The sequence below is a fragment of the Ambystoma mexicanum genome, chromosome 4p, assembly GCF_040938575.1.
Source record: "Ambystoma mexicanum isolate Mex_15411 chromosome 4p, UKY_AmexF1_1, whole genome shotgun sequence".
NCBI classification, from domain to species: Eukaryota; Metazoa; Chordata; class Amphibia; order Caudata; family Ambystomatidae; genus Ambystoma; species Ambystoma mexicanum.
In genome coordinates this window covers 815427653-815445879 of record NC_090927.1, presented here as the reverse complement: position 1 = coordinate 815445879, position 18227 = coordinate 815427653, and the positions used below count along the sequence as shown (strand labels likewise).

Sequence of the window (18227 nt, the reverse complement as noted above, 5' to 3'; positions counted from 1 at the left end):
TTGTCAAAGGGATCCTCGCAGGTAAAGAGGTGGTTTTCGTGAATTCTTACGCCCCCAACGTAGATGGGGTAAACAACTTCAACTGGGTATTGTCACATCTTGAGAGTGCAGAACCTGCGACGATCTGGGGAGGCGACCTAAACACACCATTGGACCCCCAGAAAGACAAGTCACATGGCATAACCGCTCAACAGTCCAAAACTAGCCTGCAAGTCCAAAAAATCTGCAAGGCTTATGATCTGATAGACATCTGGAGAATTGGGACACACAAGAATATACCAATATACCTTCCACTCAGCGGTCCACAACACTAGCTCTCGCATCGACACGTTTGGTCTCCTCCCGTAGCCCATTCCAATGGGGAACGTGTCCAATCCTGCCCAGAATATTCTCAGATCACTTTGCAATCATGCTCGACTGCAACCTCCCCGATGTCAGATATAGCACTCTGCATTGGCGATTTAAACCAGGATCGCTACTAGACCAAGTGTTTGCTGCGGAGCTGCGGGACAAGATCACAACGTTCCCTGAACATCAATCGAGTCTGTTAACTCTTCGGGCATTCTCTGGGAAACACTAACATGCTTCATCAGAGGAGTGTGCATAGCGAAGGAGAACGGTATCCTAAAGTTGATCAGAAGAGAACTGGCCACTAGTGAGAGTTGTCTGAAGAGGCTAGAAACTATATGCTCCACGACAGATGACCCACACTTCCAGGCGGAACTGAAGGAGGAACTGCTGAAGTTCAGAGCCACAGCGGAACGCGGGCTAACATTTCTGGGACGTGGACACCAAATCCGCCAGTACGGAGAAGGGCAGAAACCCGGCACCCTACTAGCCAGTCTGATAGCTGCAGATAGAAAACCCACCCTAGTGGAGAGAATACGTACCGCACAAGACACGTTGGTGTACACAGAGGAAGAGATTATTGAGGAATTTCGCGCCTTCTATCAAATACTATACAGTTCTAGACACAATTTGGACCCTGAAACTTTTACAAAGCTACTTAGACGATACAGAGTTCTACTGGGTAGAGGAGGAACTGCGACAGCCCCTGAACTAACCCATCACCATGGAAGAGATCTCTCAAGTGATAAAGGATCTACCTAATACCAAGGACCCAGGCCCGGACGGCCTAACATGTGAATTTTATAAAGCCTTAGCAGACACGCTGGCCCCCCTCCTCATGCATGTATACTAAGAGGCGCTGCAGACCGGCATCCTACCGCAGACCCCCCCCCCCTCCGAGAGGCCCCAATGTGATTCTCTTACATAAGGCAGGCAAACCCCCTGAAGACTGCGCTTCATACAGACCAATCTCGTTAATCAATCTGGATAACAAGATCCTAAAAAAAAACCTTTCCAACAGATTGCTCCTTCTGATGCCTGGCTTAGTGCTTGCTGAGCAGGCGAATATGTCCTCAGCCGTAGCACAACGTTTGGCATTAGGAGGCTGTTCGGTTTCAATGGAAGCACTTGACCCTGCCCAGCAAGCGATCGCAGTCCTACTCGCTGCAGAGAAGGCTTTCGACTCAGTCGCGTGGCCTTTTCTCTTCACAGTCCTCAGATAGATGGTCTAGGTGGCTACTTCATCAAACTGATCTCCCTCCTATATTCCCTCCTATATAACAGCCCACAATCCTCCATTATCCTGGGGTAAGACGAAATTTGCCTCTATACATTTGCAACAAGGAACTAGACAAGTTTGCCCTCTTTCAGCCCCAATATTCGCATTGATAATGGAACCTCTGTGTCCGGTCTACGGGTCCGACAACTCCAGAGAGGCCTCTCCTTTGGCCCCCACAAACTGGTAATCTCCCTTTACGCAGATGATGTGGTGTTATTTATCCAAGACCCATTTGAAAACCTGAATCCCATTATGCATGAAGTAATTAAGTTTAGCACCATCTCTGGCCTAAAATTTATTCACACTAAATCGGTCATTTTCCCTTTAACACACGACACCAGAGAGTGCACAGATGACCATGGATTTAGATGGGAGAACTCGCATGTGCGGTATTTAGGGATCCTTGTGTCCCAAAATTATAAGACATATTCCAAGATAATTATGGAAAAGTGATGGAATCATTACAGAGAAAGTGAATAGATGGAAGGCACTCCCATTAACGCTGTGGGAGAAGGGTCTCGTTGGTAAAAATGGTGGTTGTCCCCAAACTCCTTTACCTGTTTGTTAATATCCCCGTCCTGTTAACACGCGCTTTCCAGAAAAAAGCCAGGAGCTTGGTCCTAGAGTTGCTATGGTCGGGCAAACCCGCAAGAGTGGCTTACACAACACTCATCCTCCCAGTGTCCAAGGGTGGCTTAGCACTTCCTGACCTGGAACGGTCCTACTGGGCCACCCAAGTGCAATTTCTTAGCTACTGGTACACCACACATTTCATAAAACCACACGTAGAACGAGCCCTTGTATCACCCAACTTGCTGAGAGCAGTCATACGCCAACTCCCGGTGCCCCACAACACGCTGAATGTAGTCCTTTCTACTTATGCAATTTGGAAGAGATTAGCTCAGAAATACAGCATTCAAGCCAGATTCACCTCGCAGCTCCCTTTTAAATTTATACTAGGACTACCTTTAACCACAGAAAAAGCTTTCCACCAATGGGCAGACAAACTGCATAAACACACACAAGGAAACCTGTTTGCCGGAGCAATCTTCTTAACCCCTCGGCAGGCTAGAAAAAAGGGAGGTGTCACATCCCTGGACACATTTGTATAATTTAGACTTCGCTACACTCTTCCGGCGTTCCTAACTTCGTTCCCACAACAACGATCCACGTCGCAGCTACTTAACAACGTGGTCCAAGCACAAGGCGAAGGCAGACTAGTCTCCATGACATCTAAATCCCTCTTGGAGGATACCATCCCAACATGTACACGCGCTAAAGCAAGATGGGAAAAATCCCTGCAAGCCCAGTTTCCAGATGATGACTGGGCATTTATCCTGCGGCAGCCGCAAAATGTAGCACTGAATACTCGGTTTAAACGAATCCACTTTAATTACCTCCATCAAACCTACTACACTCCAGCAAAGAAATGCTTACAACGACCAGACTCAGAGGCATCTTGCGAAAGATGCAGTGCCCCGGCAGCAGACTTTCTCCACCTAGCCTGGGAGTGTCCCAACATAGCCCAATTCTGGGATCAGGTTCTTCAGACAACCACTGCAATAATAGGAGAAGATCCGGTACCCACCCCCACAGTAGCACTACTTGGGATGATAGACTTCTGAAACCTACAACAAGGAAGTTAGGCGTCCTGCTCATGCTTGCATGTAGGAGAATCGCTATGTCCTGGGGGCGTGGCCCAGCTCCTACCTTAGCCAACTGGCTAAAAGACATACTCTATTACCAAGACGTAGAGACAGAGTTAATCAAGACACTAACTGTACATGCGTGTCTCCCGGATATCTGGGGACCCTACATCGCTTACCTACTTGCTGCTCCTGACGATTCGGCTTCACCAACCCAAGCTCAACAATCCACTCAAAGAAGGATGCATGACAACCCGGCTACAGACAACGAGATCTGAACATTGGGACTAGACGAAGAGACAATATCCTTACATACTACTGGTGCGGGCAGATGGGCAGGGTGGATAGGGGGGTGGGGAGGAGGGGAACACACAGGGAGCTTTTGTTGACACACCCACCTTGGGGTGGTGGTGTTTGTATTTGTTTGGAAAAAAAATAATAAAGTTTAAAAAGAAAATAATAGTTAACGAGGTGGAGCGGTGTCTCCGAGCACAGTGAGCAAGGGGTCCATGTCTGGATAACCCTAGGTAACTTAGGATGACCAACCCCAAGTTCCTTTTTACATTCAAAAAGATGTCAGGATTTCCCTCTGCAAGAAAGAACATGGCATGATAACCTGCTCTGTGAGAATGTACCCGTTCAGAGTCGGCAGCCATATACATTTTAGGCCTGGACTTCATAAAACAAAGGGAACTGGGTGTGCGCTTTTTCAATCTATTCTAATGGTTTTTCCTCCACCATTAATCGCCTCTATTGCACTGGTACCCAATTCATTTGCAATTCTATTTCGAAGGGCAAATGTATATATAGGTTGCAAATGTTTTTTTTATTTACATTACTTACCTGTGATAATTGTTTATATGCTCAGTGTGTTCCTAAAGGCCTACTTAATTGCATTTGTATACACTTATTGACTAACTTGAATTATTGGTGGTGTTCTGTGTGGACTCATTGTAACCCCTAAACCACGCTCAAACTTTTCCTGAGACTAAGCCTTAACTGTGTTCATCCACCTAGATTGATTGGGTTTTGGCTAACCTCTTCACCATAAATAGGGTGGCCTCTTAAAATCCTCCCCATAGGGGCAGATTTTAGGAATCGTTCTCAACTCTTGTTTTCGCCTTTCATTCATTTTCAGTGGCAGATTAACAGAAAATAACCACAAACATTTGCCCCTGAAATTGGGTTGATAGGCAATGGCCAGAATGAGGTCCAAACAGAGTCACAGAAGAAAGAACACCAGTGTGTATAGGGAAAATACGATGGCACCCCCAATGCAGAGCAATGGTGACAACGTTGGAGGAGTGGTTATCGTTATTCTACAATCTTTTTCCTAGGATGTACAAGTGAAATGTGAGATTTTTGCTCATCCGCTAATACCACTGGTTTCATACTGTAGAAGAAACTAGAGTCTTGACAGGTGGTGGGTGGCACAGTGGTCTGTTTTGGCCAGTGGAAACACTTCCAATAAATAGTGGTGTAAGCATTTAAAAAACTAACTGAGTAAATGGTGGGGGTATCTTATCAGCAGGACCCAACTCTCGCCACTACATGGGTTTTGCTGCATGCTTTATCATGCACTAAATGCAAACACGTCAATGTGATGAGCTCTGCACAATGTACCTTGGTCACAGTCTGGTACCAGCCAGAGAGAGAAGCCATGGAGCAGTATGTCCTTCTATGGGTGACTTGAACACGATCTTCATCCTCTTCATCATACTCCAAGTCTGCACTCTGCCCCATTAGCTGAATCAGAAGTTTCTGCACCATTTGGCCAATACCTTAAAAAGACAAAGAAATAACCATTTGCCACCTGTATTCAATCCAACCGTGTTTTTAATGCTTCACTTTTGCTTGCTTCCAGTAAAATGGAGGGCACTAGAAAGACTTGAAATCCATTCATTGTGATGAAAAGAATTGTGTGCAAATTCTGTCATGTGCTACGTGACGCAAAGTGCTGCCCGCCTTCCAACATCAAACACTTTGTAGGCCCTCGGGTCGGACAGCGACCTGGAGGTTATTTTATCCAGTTAGCTGATGGTTTAGAGACCATGTCACAAGGGAAGGGGGATTGCTAGGTAGGTTTTGGGGCACACAGGCTTAATTAGCAGAGGGAGCCAGATCACCCTGTTAATCAAGCTCTATAGGGCACATCTCCAAGGCCACAACAATAGAGGGGGCAAACCAAGATGGTTCAAAGCCTTCATCAGAAACCTTATGGAAAGAGATAGAAGAACTGTGCCGGTGTATCCTTGATGAAAGGAGGCGAGATGTAAGTCTTGTACTCCAGAGCATAAATATAGAGGTGGAGGCAAGTACGTGCATCCAGAGCAAGGGGCAACAAGTTGGGACTAATCACTGGAGTGAAAGAACAATGCTCTTTATTAAAACAAAACTGCATTCCTTCGATCTCATCCCCATTAACTTATCGTACAAACAGAAAACAGTATGTCAAATGAATCAGTGTTTCAAGTGGAGCAAGGAAACTGAATGTAACGCCTCAGACAGAGCTGGATTTCCTGACGATTGCAGGGATCCCAATTCCCGGGAGCTATTTAGCTCCTGCTTGTAGCCTACAGGAGAATGGCTAGCTTGACAACAACTGCAAAGAAAGTGCTACTTTTGACTCACCAGGCCAACTGGTGCCATACAAGCATACATGCCTAGAAAGCATTTCAAGCAGAATGGGCCAGATATGATAATGTGATGCGGGACACCAATATCTGTTAGGACACTTACCTGGCCTTCTCGCCGCATCCGTTCCCGGACGTGGCGGTTCTACCCCTGTTACCAGCTTGGGAAGCGTGGCTGTGGGCAGCGGGTCGGCGCTCGCTTGCGTGCGCGAGCCCCGCGGGTAACCAGGAACGGGCAGGCAAGTTTGTGTTCCAAGCCTCGTTCCGGTGCCCGCTCGGCCATCGCGCATGCGCTGTCCCGCTAGCGGTCCACGCCTCGCTTTCGTGCTGGACGCTGTAAATAGCGTCCAGCCCTCTACTGTTCGCGTCTTAACGCGGTTTGTCCCCACTTACCGTCGCTTGGTGCCTCGCATCAGGTCCCTGCTCCTTGGTTCCTGTTTCTTTGTCCCGACTACGGGCTGCCTTACTCCTGCTACCCGCCAGTTCCTCTCCCTTCCCTGGGTCCAATTCCTTTGGGATTAGCTCCCTTGGCTCTGTGACTCTTAGGAGGTTGGGGGGGGGATTCCCATCTTGGCCTTCTCCCTCTCTTTGGGTCTCCCTGTTCCTGGGTCCATTTTCTCTTCCTGACCTCCTTGTTTGCCTTGAAATTCTTGTCTCTTTGGCTCTGGGTGCCAGCCCTCCGGATCATCAACTGCCTTGGTGGATCGTGCCTGGACATCTCTGAAGACCTCTCGTCCTCCAGTTGTGGCTTTCTACCGGACCGCACCAGCTCAACCTAGTCACCTCCCTGTCAGTGCTTGCACTGTCCCGACGTCACTGTAATCCACAGGGAGGTGAGCCAGTGGCGTTGGGAGGTGATTCCAATCCATCCCTGTTCCATTAGGGTTGGGTCGGGGTCGCTTCCTAGCGTTGCGATATCTACATTCGGTTTGGAAACTACCAGTCTGGCGTCACCAGTGAGACCAGCAACTGAAACCCCAGGTACGCAGCGCTCCAGAGACGCACAGCTTAACAATATCAAAGTGTCATGAGTGTGGTGAAGGCAGGGATATGACCAAAGGACTGGTGGGTGTGCATGCAGCTGCCAATACAAACCCCCCCCCCCTTTCTACACTTCCAACATTAGTTTTGGTTCTCACTAGGTGGTTCCAAAACACTGCTATGACGCGCAACCACAAGGCAATCATCATAAGTACAGAAGAATGGAGAATGGCGCAGGATTCAGCCCCACCTAGCAAACTTAAACCAAGGAAACGGGAACAAAGTCACGTAAATAAATGTAGTTGATCCTAAATCTTCTAATATGGAAATCGTTGATGGTGAAAATAGCAATCAAGTCATTAAATATCATAAAACATGCATGGCACATTCGTGTGGTTCTATGGTAAGTTGAGCTGCTAAACTGCTCTGAAATAAAAACATGAGATGCAGAGAAAGTGTGCAATTAGAAAAAGCAAACTCACAGTCCTTTTAAAACACATACATTGTAACACTTATCGAGAAGGAGCAGTACCTAGATTTTGCACTATCACCGAAATGAGCTTTTTAAATAAAATGTAGGGCATACGTTTCTAATTCTGTACAATATGCGAAGCATGAGACTTAGCCAGAAACGCCAGCACCGACTATTAGCCTGCAGAAGCAGAAGTTTGCTGGCACTGACAATGCAGAATGGAGAACAATACAATAACATATCTGATTAAATCAGGCAAGTGACTTGGAATGATATTAAGTAGGGATTCGTGATGGGGAGGCCTAAATGTCGAGTAGACATGAAAAGTTATATGCTTAGGGACTTTCTTCATTTTTCTGAAAGCAACCATTGGAGAGAATAAGGAATGGTCAATCTGAATGAGATGAACTTTAGTCTCACTCATTCACAGGGGCATGCAATGACACGCCCAACAAGCCAAAGTAAGAGATAGGCTGCATGTTCAAGAACGAATAGTATTGACTGGAAATTATTTCAAACTATGTTGATGAACACCGCGTATTTTGAACTTCTATAAAATATACTTTGGAAAAATCCATGGGGAAAGGAGTGTACCAAAATGCTCAAGACGGACAATAGCAGTTATGGTATATAGACAGAGTTGCGATGAGCTGAATACTAATAATCAAACTATATAGCCCTTCTAAAAGTATCTGTATAAATTGACAGACTGATGGTTTAACAGCATTAATTCAAAATATGAGGGACTGGGTCAATAGGGTTGTAGGTTAGATGTCTAGAATGTTAATTTAACAAAACCAATTTGATGAAAAAAATGTGTTCCTGTATTTGTATCGCGCTCTGAAAGACTTGTGTACGAGCGCAATACAAATAAAATATATCATATCATTCCATATTCTGCTATGTTTAAAATATATATATATATATATATATATATATATATATATATATATATATATATATATATATGTGTGTATATGTGTGTGTGTGTGTCATTTGGGTAAAGTAATACCTGTTGTGGAACTTTTAAATTAAAAAAAAGAAGTTGAAGGCAAAAAATGTAACACCGGAATATACATTGGATCTTGAAACTTTGAGGTACTATATTTTGACGAACATGTATATATTTAATGGTGTCAATGTAAATGTATGCTGTTTTATACAGATAACAATGATGAATTAATAAACTGGTGTTGCTTAAATAATATCAAAAGAGATATTGAACAAGTACATTATTTTTCAGAGACAACCCTTGTTTGCATCGCTCAGTGTCTAAGGCAATCGTTTAAACTTACTGAGCTATCTTTTTGGCTATAGAATTGTTTCACACGCTTTTGAACAGATGCGTCCACTAATGCTTAAAGTTTCAACTAGCAATCTTGTATAAAACGGTATATGATTGTTTATTTTCCCTGTTACTCGAGTTATAGGGGCACTTACCGGGACATTCTTTGGAATGCAAGGAAGCTACATATGGTGTCACACTCTCCTGAAGAACATCAGTGAGGCTCTTAAAGGTCACATCATGGTCAGTCACATTTACACCTAGTGCAGTGAAAACAGAGTAAATATTTGATATGAAAAGATAGGCTTTCTTTACAGTTGTCAGAACCCTAGGCTAGGTGCACCCCTTGTTTAGTTACAGGACAACAGGATTGTGATGTTTAAATGTAAGACAAATAATACACGGGAAATAAGTTCTTATTCACACAACAATGGACATTAACAAACAATTAAGCAGTGTTAGATAAGAACTAAAACGTGTCGGTGGACAGGCGATGTAACAAACACAGGAACAAGTGGACTTACCTCTCTATGGAACCAGACTTTCACTGCTAAATCATGACAATCTTAGAACTATGTGGGATAGGCATCCCTACCTTCTGGTGTCACATCTATTATATTTTACTATTCATTTTTGCTTGCTATCCAAATGTAGGCGCACTAGCTGTAAAAACGGAATACATTCCCCAATCCTTTAATGGTGGCCGGACCAGTGGAACATGGTGGGTGAATGAATGAGTTTCCTTTGTAAATATTCCTCAATAGCGGCAATGTTTCTTTATATTGGGAGGAATGTATGCAGGACGTCACACAGGCAAACGTTTTCGCTTCTTTACAGATGGGTGAAATGTGTGAGCGCACTGGTTTTGATTTGGTACAAGGTAGCATGGGCCAGTGCGTGCTTTTGTGGTTGAGTTAGTGGATGCATTCATGCACGGACAAGTTTGTATGCGGTCTAGAAGATAGGGATAGGTGAGGGAATGTGTGTGTTTGGCCGGGTGGCAAAAATAAAAACAGCAGTGTCTAAAAAAGGGTAACCATACCATAAACCATTCAGTGTCCTGCCCTCAGAAACCAAGTAAAACTGAAATCCTTTCAATACATTTTTTTTGTGTTCAAATCTTTTTTTTTAGGTTACGGATTCATAGAATCACTGCAAATTGAGTCAGATTATGCTCTTAGCAATGAGGCACAACTCCTCTTACATTACAGCTCAAGATCATAACTTCGAACATACAACTGTTCCCACCACTCACCAGTTTCCTACCCCCTCCCCAAACCACCCACCCACAACTCGAACTTTCTGCCTGCTTTTTTCTATCGTCTGTCCAATCGCATTCCGTATGGTGTTTCACGCTGCTTGTTAAGACAGGTTTAGCAGCTCCGGTTCTCTGGGTCTTGGGGGAAGGGGGAAATGTACAATCCTTATTTGCGGCCTGAATATATTGCAAAAAACCTTCCCACTTCGTAAAACTGCGTGCCATTGTGTTGTGCAACCTGTATGTTACTTTCTCATATGAGAAGTTGCCACATGCTCTTTAGCCAGTCATCCATAGAGGAAATGTGCGAAATTTCCATCACTCTGCTATTGTGTCTGGCCACCAACAGCATCAGCCTGAGAAGCCTTGGCAAATGCCACCGTGAGCCCGCTATCTGACCCTGATGTGGCGCCCACCACCCTAGCAGACATACTTCCGGGGAGCATTCAATCGGCAGACCGGTGATCTGCTTCCCAGTGTCCACCACCACTCCCCAGTAGGGTTGTAACTTGGGACAGCTCCACCATATGGGAAGTTATGTGCCTGCCGCCTGCAGCCCTGCCAGCATTAGCCACGATTCACCAGATTTTGTGTGGCTCTACCATTCAGGGCAAAAGTACCACCTCATAACTCTGCTATGGGCTAATTGTAGCTTTCGAGGCCCCCTCCCATATCTCTGCCCACTGTTCCCACACAAGCTTCTTGCCTAAATCCCCAAGCCATGCTTCTGTATAGGATGGTAGACTTGCCATCGCCTGTGTGTTGACAGTTATACAGCTGTGAGATTAGGCCAGACGAACCGGCAGGAGTAAAAAGGCTAGTGGTCTCGTAGCACCCCCCTTATAGGCCCTGTGGAGGATACAGGGTTGAAATTGCAGGTAAGTAAAGCACTCCCCCCTCACTTGTTCCAAATGTGTGTTTGCAGTCTGCAAATGGTCCGATATTAACGTCTACAACATATGCAAAATGTATTCATACCCGCCCACCTGCCATGCCTCGAAAGTCGTATTTCTGTCTGCTGTGGTAAAGTTAACACTGCGATGAATCGGCGTTGCTAATCCCAGGAAAGTCGTTAAGCCCATTCTGCCCGCCACTGCATCCCAACATTTAAGCGCAGTGGCTGTAGAGGGCAGTTCATATAGGCCTAACAGGCGGTCATGGCGTGAGATCCACATCTTGCATTTAAGGGGCCTGCCAGCTATCTGCTCCTCAACCTGTCTCCAGAATATTTTGCCCAATTTCGCAGTACCCGCAGTTGTGCAGCTTGGTAGTATTTTCGAAGCTGCAGAAGAGCCAATCCACCTCCATCCCTAGGCCTATGTAACGTTGGGGCTGCTAATCCCTTTCTGGAGGTTATCTAGAACTTTCTTGGGAACTTCCATGGGGAACTTGAAATAGGTATAACAGTTTTGGTAGTACTGTCATTTTTATTGCTGCCACTCTTCCCAGTAATATTAACTCCTGTGGGCTCCATTTCAGTAGGTTAGCTTTAATTGCACGCAGGACTTGAGCCCTCACCCTAGCAGTAAGCCGAATACCCAAGTATCAAATGGCTGTCCCCAACCCACCTGAAAGGGTAGATGCCCAACAACCTCTGCCCTCTGTCTCGCCCCAAGGAGATATGATATGGCATTTATAACGGGCCTATACACAAGTGTTTTAAGGCACGACGCGGCAAGGGGGGAGGGGGGACAGAGGGATGACAGACAACGATCCTACTAGTCCAGGTGTCATTCAGATCGCCGAAGTGCAGGGGTGGGGGAGGGGAAAAGTGCAGGGTGGGATGGCAGCGGGGACAGTGCAGTACATGGGATAAATAGAGTAAATACCAATAAGAGAAGTAAGGCCAGCTGGTGGCAAGTGCAAGGGTAAGTGCAGACATCAGGTGTCATGTGCTGGTGGGGGACTGTAGGGGTACAGAAAATAGTCTGCCAGTGCGGGTGTAGCCAGGGAGGCAGTGCAGGTGTGCAACGGGCGAGGGAGGGGACCCAGGCTTCACATCTAGCAAGATTTATTTTGAAACCCTAGACTGCCCTGTACTCCTCTAAAAGGTTAAGCGTAGGCGGGAGGGAGGTCTCTGGTTCAGACACAGCCAAAAGGATGTCAGCCCATAACACCATCTTTCGCTATGCCCCCCCAAAATTGATACCCTGCATCTTCTTCCTGCCTCTTATTTGCACAGTGGTTCTACTGAGAGTGCAAAGAGGAGACACGAGAGTGGACAACCCTGCTGCTTTCCCCTACATAAACAAAAGCCCTGAGACAGTTGCCCATTGCCCGCCAGTTTCCCTGATCGCACTCCATACATTGCAAATATCCTCCGTATGAAGTTCTCACCCATGCCCAATCTGCGCAGCAACACCTGTAAGTAGCCCCACTCAACCCGATCAAATGACTTTTCGGTATCTAAGGCTATTAGAATTGCCGGGATTCGCTTCTTGTGTGCAATGTCAACGAGATCAATGAACCGCCTAGTGTTGTTGGCGGCCTGTCTTCGGACACCAAATATGGTAGTATCTGATCCAGCCTTGTCGCTAGAACCTTGGCTTAGAGCTTTCTGTCAATATTCAGTACAGCAATGGGGTGGTATGAGGAGCAAAGACTGGGATCCTTGTCCTCCTTAGAGATTAACGATACCCTTGCCTCTACCCTCTCTCCAAATCAGGTTTAAAAGCCCATGAAGCGTGTCAGAAAGTTCACTTGAGTAGGCCTTGTAGGATTCCGGGGCAAATCCATCCAACCCTGGAGCTTTACTCGTTTTGAGGGAGCCGGTGGCTTTTAAGACTTCTTCCTTCGTTATGTCCCAGTCTCTGATCTGCCAATCATTATTGGTAGGGCACATTTCCCCAGAAAGGCGCATATCGACTCCTGTGCTGGGAGTCAGAGGTGTATAGTTCCCTATAGAAGCGATCAAATGCATCGCGTTTCCCCCCCTTCTGAATTGACTGTGTGGCCATTGGTTTGTAGGTCCCCTACCGCCCTTTTGTTGACTCGAGCCTTAAGTTTCCAGGCCAGTAATTTGCCTGCCCCATTTCCCTGCTCATAGTGCTCATGCATTTTATAAAACTCGATGGAGTCGTCGGCTCCCGCGGTCTTACTAGTAGGTAATTGCTTAATCACTGCTTCTAGCTCCTCCAACACGATTGGGGCATCTAGGCTCTCTATTTCTTCTGTACTCAATTTAGGCAAGCCAACATACTCTAGTGTTTCCAATATCTCTTTCCGTTCTCCCCCTCTACGTCCCCATACAATTGTTGATAGAACTCAAGAAATCCTTCGTTCACACCATCTTGGGTATCAAGTATATGTCAATTTTCCCTCTGTATTGCTCCGATTGTTGACCTGGGTGTCTCATTGCTATACAGCCATGCTAGCATCCTCCCCTGCTTGTCCCCGCCAGCGTGCTGCCTCTGTTAGGCAGAATCCTGTGCAGTGCCCTTAAGGCCCACTACACACGATTAAGACCACAGGTGGTAATACAAGTTTTACCTTCGGTACAAGCCCGTACTAAGTTATAGTGGTACCAGTAGCAGAGCAGCCAGGCTTATCTCAAGAGCATATGAGCAGTAGCAGAGATTACACAAAGGGACCACAATTACTGTGACTCAAGCAAACACTGACTCAAGGTTTCAGGTAAAAAATAGAAGTACATTTATTTTTAAACCATCAGTTATAAACACAACACTTCTATTAACCTTTAAACAAAACCACACGTTAAATATACTACAACTAACCAATTCACTTTGTAGAGTATGTCTCAAGGTAAGTACCCTGTGTTTGAATGAACCGGTGTTATGAAGAAAACACGATAGCGCGGATACGGCTGCGAAAACTTTTTTACAGTTCGGTCTACTAAATAAAAGCGTATCTGTGACATGAAATGCTACCGGGGCAAAACACACTTAGCACCTGAGATACCCAGAGGGAGTTGGAGGCAAAAATCACAGGCAATATTTAGGTTAGGCAGACAGCATCGAGAAACACTCAGAAACAGGAGTTCAAAAGTCAAAGGGCCGGAGCCAGGGTTAAGTGACACCGGAGACCTGTTGCCGAAGATCACACCGTTAGACAGTTCACGATTCAGCGTAGCCCAAAAGTACTTTGATATGGTCAATGTTCGGAATCAAAAGTTATAAGAAGGAGGGAAGACGAGGACGAGCCTTGAGGATGAAGAAAAGGGATTCACCCAATTTCCTCGAGCAGAACACAGTACCTTATTCCAATGGTGCAGCTGGTGCCCTGGCAGCTGTTCCTGTTGGTTTCCCGCAGACCCACGATTCCTGGAGCTTCGTTGTGAATGAGGACGTCTGAAGGGGGTCTGCAACACACAAGGATGAAGCCAGCAGCAGCGACAACGAATAAAAGGTGCGCTCCTTAAAAACAGGAGAGGCTCGGTAGGCGGCTATCCGGACCACTACAGCAGTGTGCAGCGATTTCGACCACGACAGAGACCTCTGTCTGAAGAAGATGAGCTGGTTATCCCCACCAGGCTCAATGGAAGAAAACTCCGGACTGGATCTTCTCTTAGTCGAATGGTAGATAGCTCAGGACTGCAGCGGGGCTTCACCGGGACGGGGTAGTTGCAGCAGCCGTCGTTCTCTCCACTTCTCTGCGGTTCCTTGTAGTTCCAGAGGCGACTGACCTATAGCCCAAGAGACCTGCCTTTTATGCGCAAAACCCACATTCACACAGCCTGGCTGTCAATCACGCCGCAGGGGGGGTTGTCCAGCCGGGACAACCACCTCCGCCAATCAAGGCAAAGTGCAACTTGGGTTTCCTAGGATACCCTGTGCAGGGCGTGACTACACCCCTTCCCCACATTCAGTCTACCTAGGCACACAGGTGCCAAGAGGAGGGCTTCTCTGCAGAAGCCCGCCAAAAGATGGTGAACAAAGAAGGCAAACCTAGTTTGTCGCACAAAGTAAAACACAAGAAGGACTTTGACAAAAAGAAATGGCGAATAAACCCAACCGGAGCCAAAAGAAAGTCGATTTGGTCAAGCGGGTTTATGCTTAAGGCTGTTAAAATAGCCAAAAGTATTACCACGTTTATCTAATATAATCGCGGTAGAAAAGTTAAGGTAGATACCACTGCCACCAGCCAAGTCTAAATGTTAAAAGAGCGAAACAATGCTCAGGGAGGTACAGACAGAAAAGGGGTACAGATTAGCCCTTTCCAGTACTCCATGTAAGATGGGGTGTACTGGGTCTGTGGTAAAAGTGACTATGTAAAGTAAATGGCAACTTTACCTTTCTCTGGGGGACAGTAGTCAGCCCCAGCGAAATGGAGTCAGAGGGCAGTCTAAAAGACAACCCTGGGTTACTACACTGAGGGTGCTGTGTAACCCATACAAGAACAGGGGCATCTGGAGTGGTGTGCTCCAGTGCCCAAGATCACACAAGGAGTAACAACACATAGACCAAAACACATGTAAGAGTGGAAAAAGGATGTACACTCTTACCAGGTGGAATAAATAAACTCCAGAAATCCAGCAAAGCTGCTGCGGGACTCACTAGGTGAGGGAAATTAGCCCTAGAAGGAGAATTCTCCCTAACAGCCTCTCTATGTATTTCTTGTAATTTAAGTTGCATAATCTTCCCCAGTGCCCTTCACATTCTTGTTGTAATTGGATTATGGTCTCTGCCTCCTCCAGAGTGTTATCTCCTCTATGCATTACTGCTTCTAATTTTGCCTCTGCCTTTCGGAGTTCTTGCATTATGCCTCATTGTAGCCCTTTGGATTTAGATATAGCTGCTCCTCTCACCACCACCTTAAATGCCTCCCATAGAGTACCCACCGATTCTACGCTTCTGGTATTATTTTCGAAGTATTCTATTATTTCTGCCCTCAAGTCCCCTCTGAACACTGTCTTTCAGTGCTTCGGCTCTGAGCCACCAGGTTGGGATCCTAGCTCTAGGAGGAAAGTATTTCCATGTAAAGATCACCGGTGAGTGGTCCGAGTGGACCCTCGCTTTGTATTTAGACCGCACTATCTCCCCTGTCACTACCGGTGAAGCAAACAGTCTAGTCGCGTGTACAAATTTTGCGGGGCTGAGTAATGAGAGTAATGTCTATCGTATCGGTGATGTAGCCTCCATATATCTTCTAGCTGAAAGTCACCCAACAGGGCCTTCAAGGTTATAGCTGCGGGGGTAGGTTTGTCTCATTTCTTGTCCGACCTGTCCACCCTGGGATCTAGTGTGCAATTAAAGTCACCTCCCAGTTACGGGCTAACTCTGCTATATAAGTATCTTGGTTCGGGGCATACGTGTTAATGATACACAGCTCTTTATTTTCTATCAATCCCTGTATCGCCACCATCCTCCCATCTGGCTCCACGGTGGACTGGAGTAGCTGAAAGGGGAAATGCAGTGCTATCCAGGCGATTACCCCTCTAGCATATGCCGAATACGTTGCGCCTATGGTGGTCCCCTTCCATTTCTTCCTTATTACCTCCTGGTTTCCTTTTGTGAGGTGGGTCTCCTGCAATAGAGCAATATCTATTGTCTGCCTCTTTTGTACATCATGACCTTATTCCTCTTCAAATAACTGTTAAGCCCCCCCAACGTTCCAGGTTACTATCTTGAGGTCTCCCATTTCTCATCCATATCCAGTCCCACCCTTGTCCTCCGCCTCATGCGCAGCAGCGCGTGGATGTAAGCTCGTTCCCTTACTAATACCACTACAAAACCCCCACCTCCCCTCCCACCCTTTCCCTCCAACAACCCTTCAAACTTCCCCACCCTCTTCACTCCCCCATCCTGCCCCACCCCAACTGTTGCCCTCCCTCCTCTCCCCCTTCAACTTCCCAAAACTGTTGCCCAGCTCCATCCCTGGATCTCAGGCTACCCCGCATCTAGCCCCTTTCACAGTATAACCGGTACTCAGAACTCAGCAGGGGGATACCGTCCTAAAAGTATCCCAACTAAACTACCTCCGGGGGGTAGTGGGGTTGGTAGCGCGTCCTTGGTACTGCCTCCTGCTCTGCGCTAACAGCACGTTGTAATGCAGGCGATACGGTCTGATCCACTAATCCCATATGCACTTCACTATAGTATAGTCCCAATGTCATTATGTATGCTGTACTCATCACTTTTGGATCGTATTCCTTCGTCTCGGCTCAGCGCTTGCAAGGCTCCCGCTCATTTCTCTGTCGCTCTCTCCTCCTGGTCTGTGGTGCCTGTCGGACAGTTCCTAGAATCCAGCCATGTAGTCACGTCCACTGGTGATTTGAAGAACAGAGCTTTATTCTTTAGGAGCACCTTCATTTTTGCCGGGTATAGCAGCATATACCTATAGCCCGCCTCCCGAAACCTCCGCTTCACCACACCGTAGTTCAGTCGTTGCCTTTGCACCATGTGTGTAGTCCGGGTATGCGGTGACAGTTGCTGATGCCCTACTGAATGTGCCTCCCTTCCGTAAGTATTCCAGGACCTTCTCCCTGTCTTTATAGTTCAGGATCTTTGCGATGATAGGCCGCGATGGGGCACCCGGCGTCAGTCTCCTAGTCAGGGCTTTGTGCACTTTTTCACTGCGAACCCTTGGCTCACTGCTCCGTCCATTATCTCCTGCAGCAGCATATTTTCAACATAGTTCGTCAGTTCGGATCCCTCTTCCCCTTCCGGAAGTCCTACTATGCGCATGTTGTTTCTACGGGCCCGCCCTTCCGCTTCTTCAGCTCCATTTTCAAGATTGTGCATCTGTTATTGTAGCACGTGGACGTCTGTTGCATTAGTCTTGCATGAGCATGTGTTGTCTTTCACTACCTTTTCCAGGGTCCCTGTACGTTCAGCCAGGGCTCGTACGTCTTGCCGCAGTAAATTCACATCTACACTAACAGCATCAATTTAGAATTCTAGCGCGATCCTCAAATCCGAGATGGCTGTGTCCCTCCTACTTCCCATCGATATTTTCAGTTCCGCTATAGCATCCAGTATCTGCTGATTGTTGAGGGCCATCTTCTCATTTTCTCTAATATTCTGTCCCCTTCCGCTGGCCCCCGCCATCACCTGCGGCAATTTGGTAAACTCCTCGAAGCACTTTAGTCATTCAGCAACTGCTCCTATGACCAGCGTATGGGTCTGTCAGGTGGTCTCCTTCTGATGTTATTTGCTATGTGTGTCTTGTTGGGCCACATTCTAGTGCTCACTGTGCAGACCCATGACGCCTTGGGCTCTGTACAGGGTTTCAATCCCATTTCGCTTCTGGGTAGCCTGCTGACTTAACTGTCCAGCCCCCTTTATGGATGTACTGCCCTTTGCAATATCCATCGCGCTACATCTTAACGTTCCTCTTCCGTTTCATTAGCATCCCCCAGCTAAGTAC

The 18227-nt window shown here is 46.7% G+C and overlaps 1 protein-coding gene across 5 annotated transcripts in view; it reads right to left on the bottom strand.

The window, feature by feature from the left end:
- Window positions 1-18227, bottom strand: part of ORC3 (origin recognition complex subunit 3) — an 876882-nt gene that overhangs the window by 783647 nt on the left and 75008 nt on the right. For all 5 annotated transcript variants that reach the window (XM_069606386.1, XM_069606387.1, XM_069606390.1 and 2 more), the window contains 2 exons: window positions 8800-8904; window positions 4897-5054 (listed from right to left, as the gene is read on the bottom strand). In XM_069606386.1, the coding sequence (XP_069462487.1) occupies window positions 4897-5054; window positions 8800-8904 (263 nt within the window). The remainder of the gene's footprint in view (window positions 1-4896; window positions 5055-8799; window positions 8905-18227) is intronic.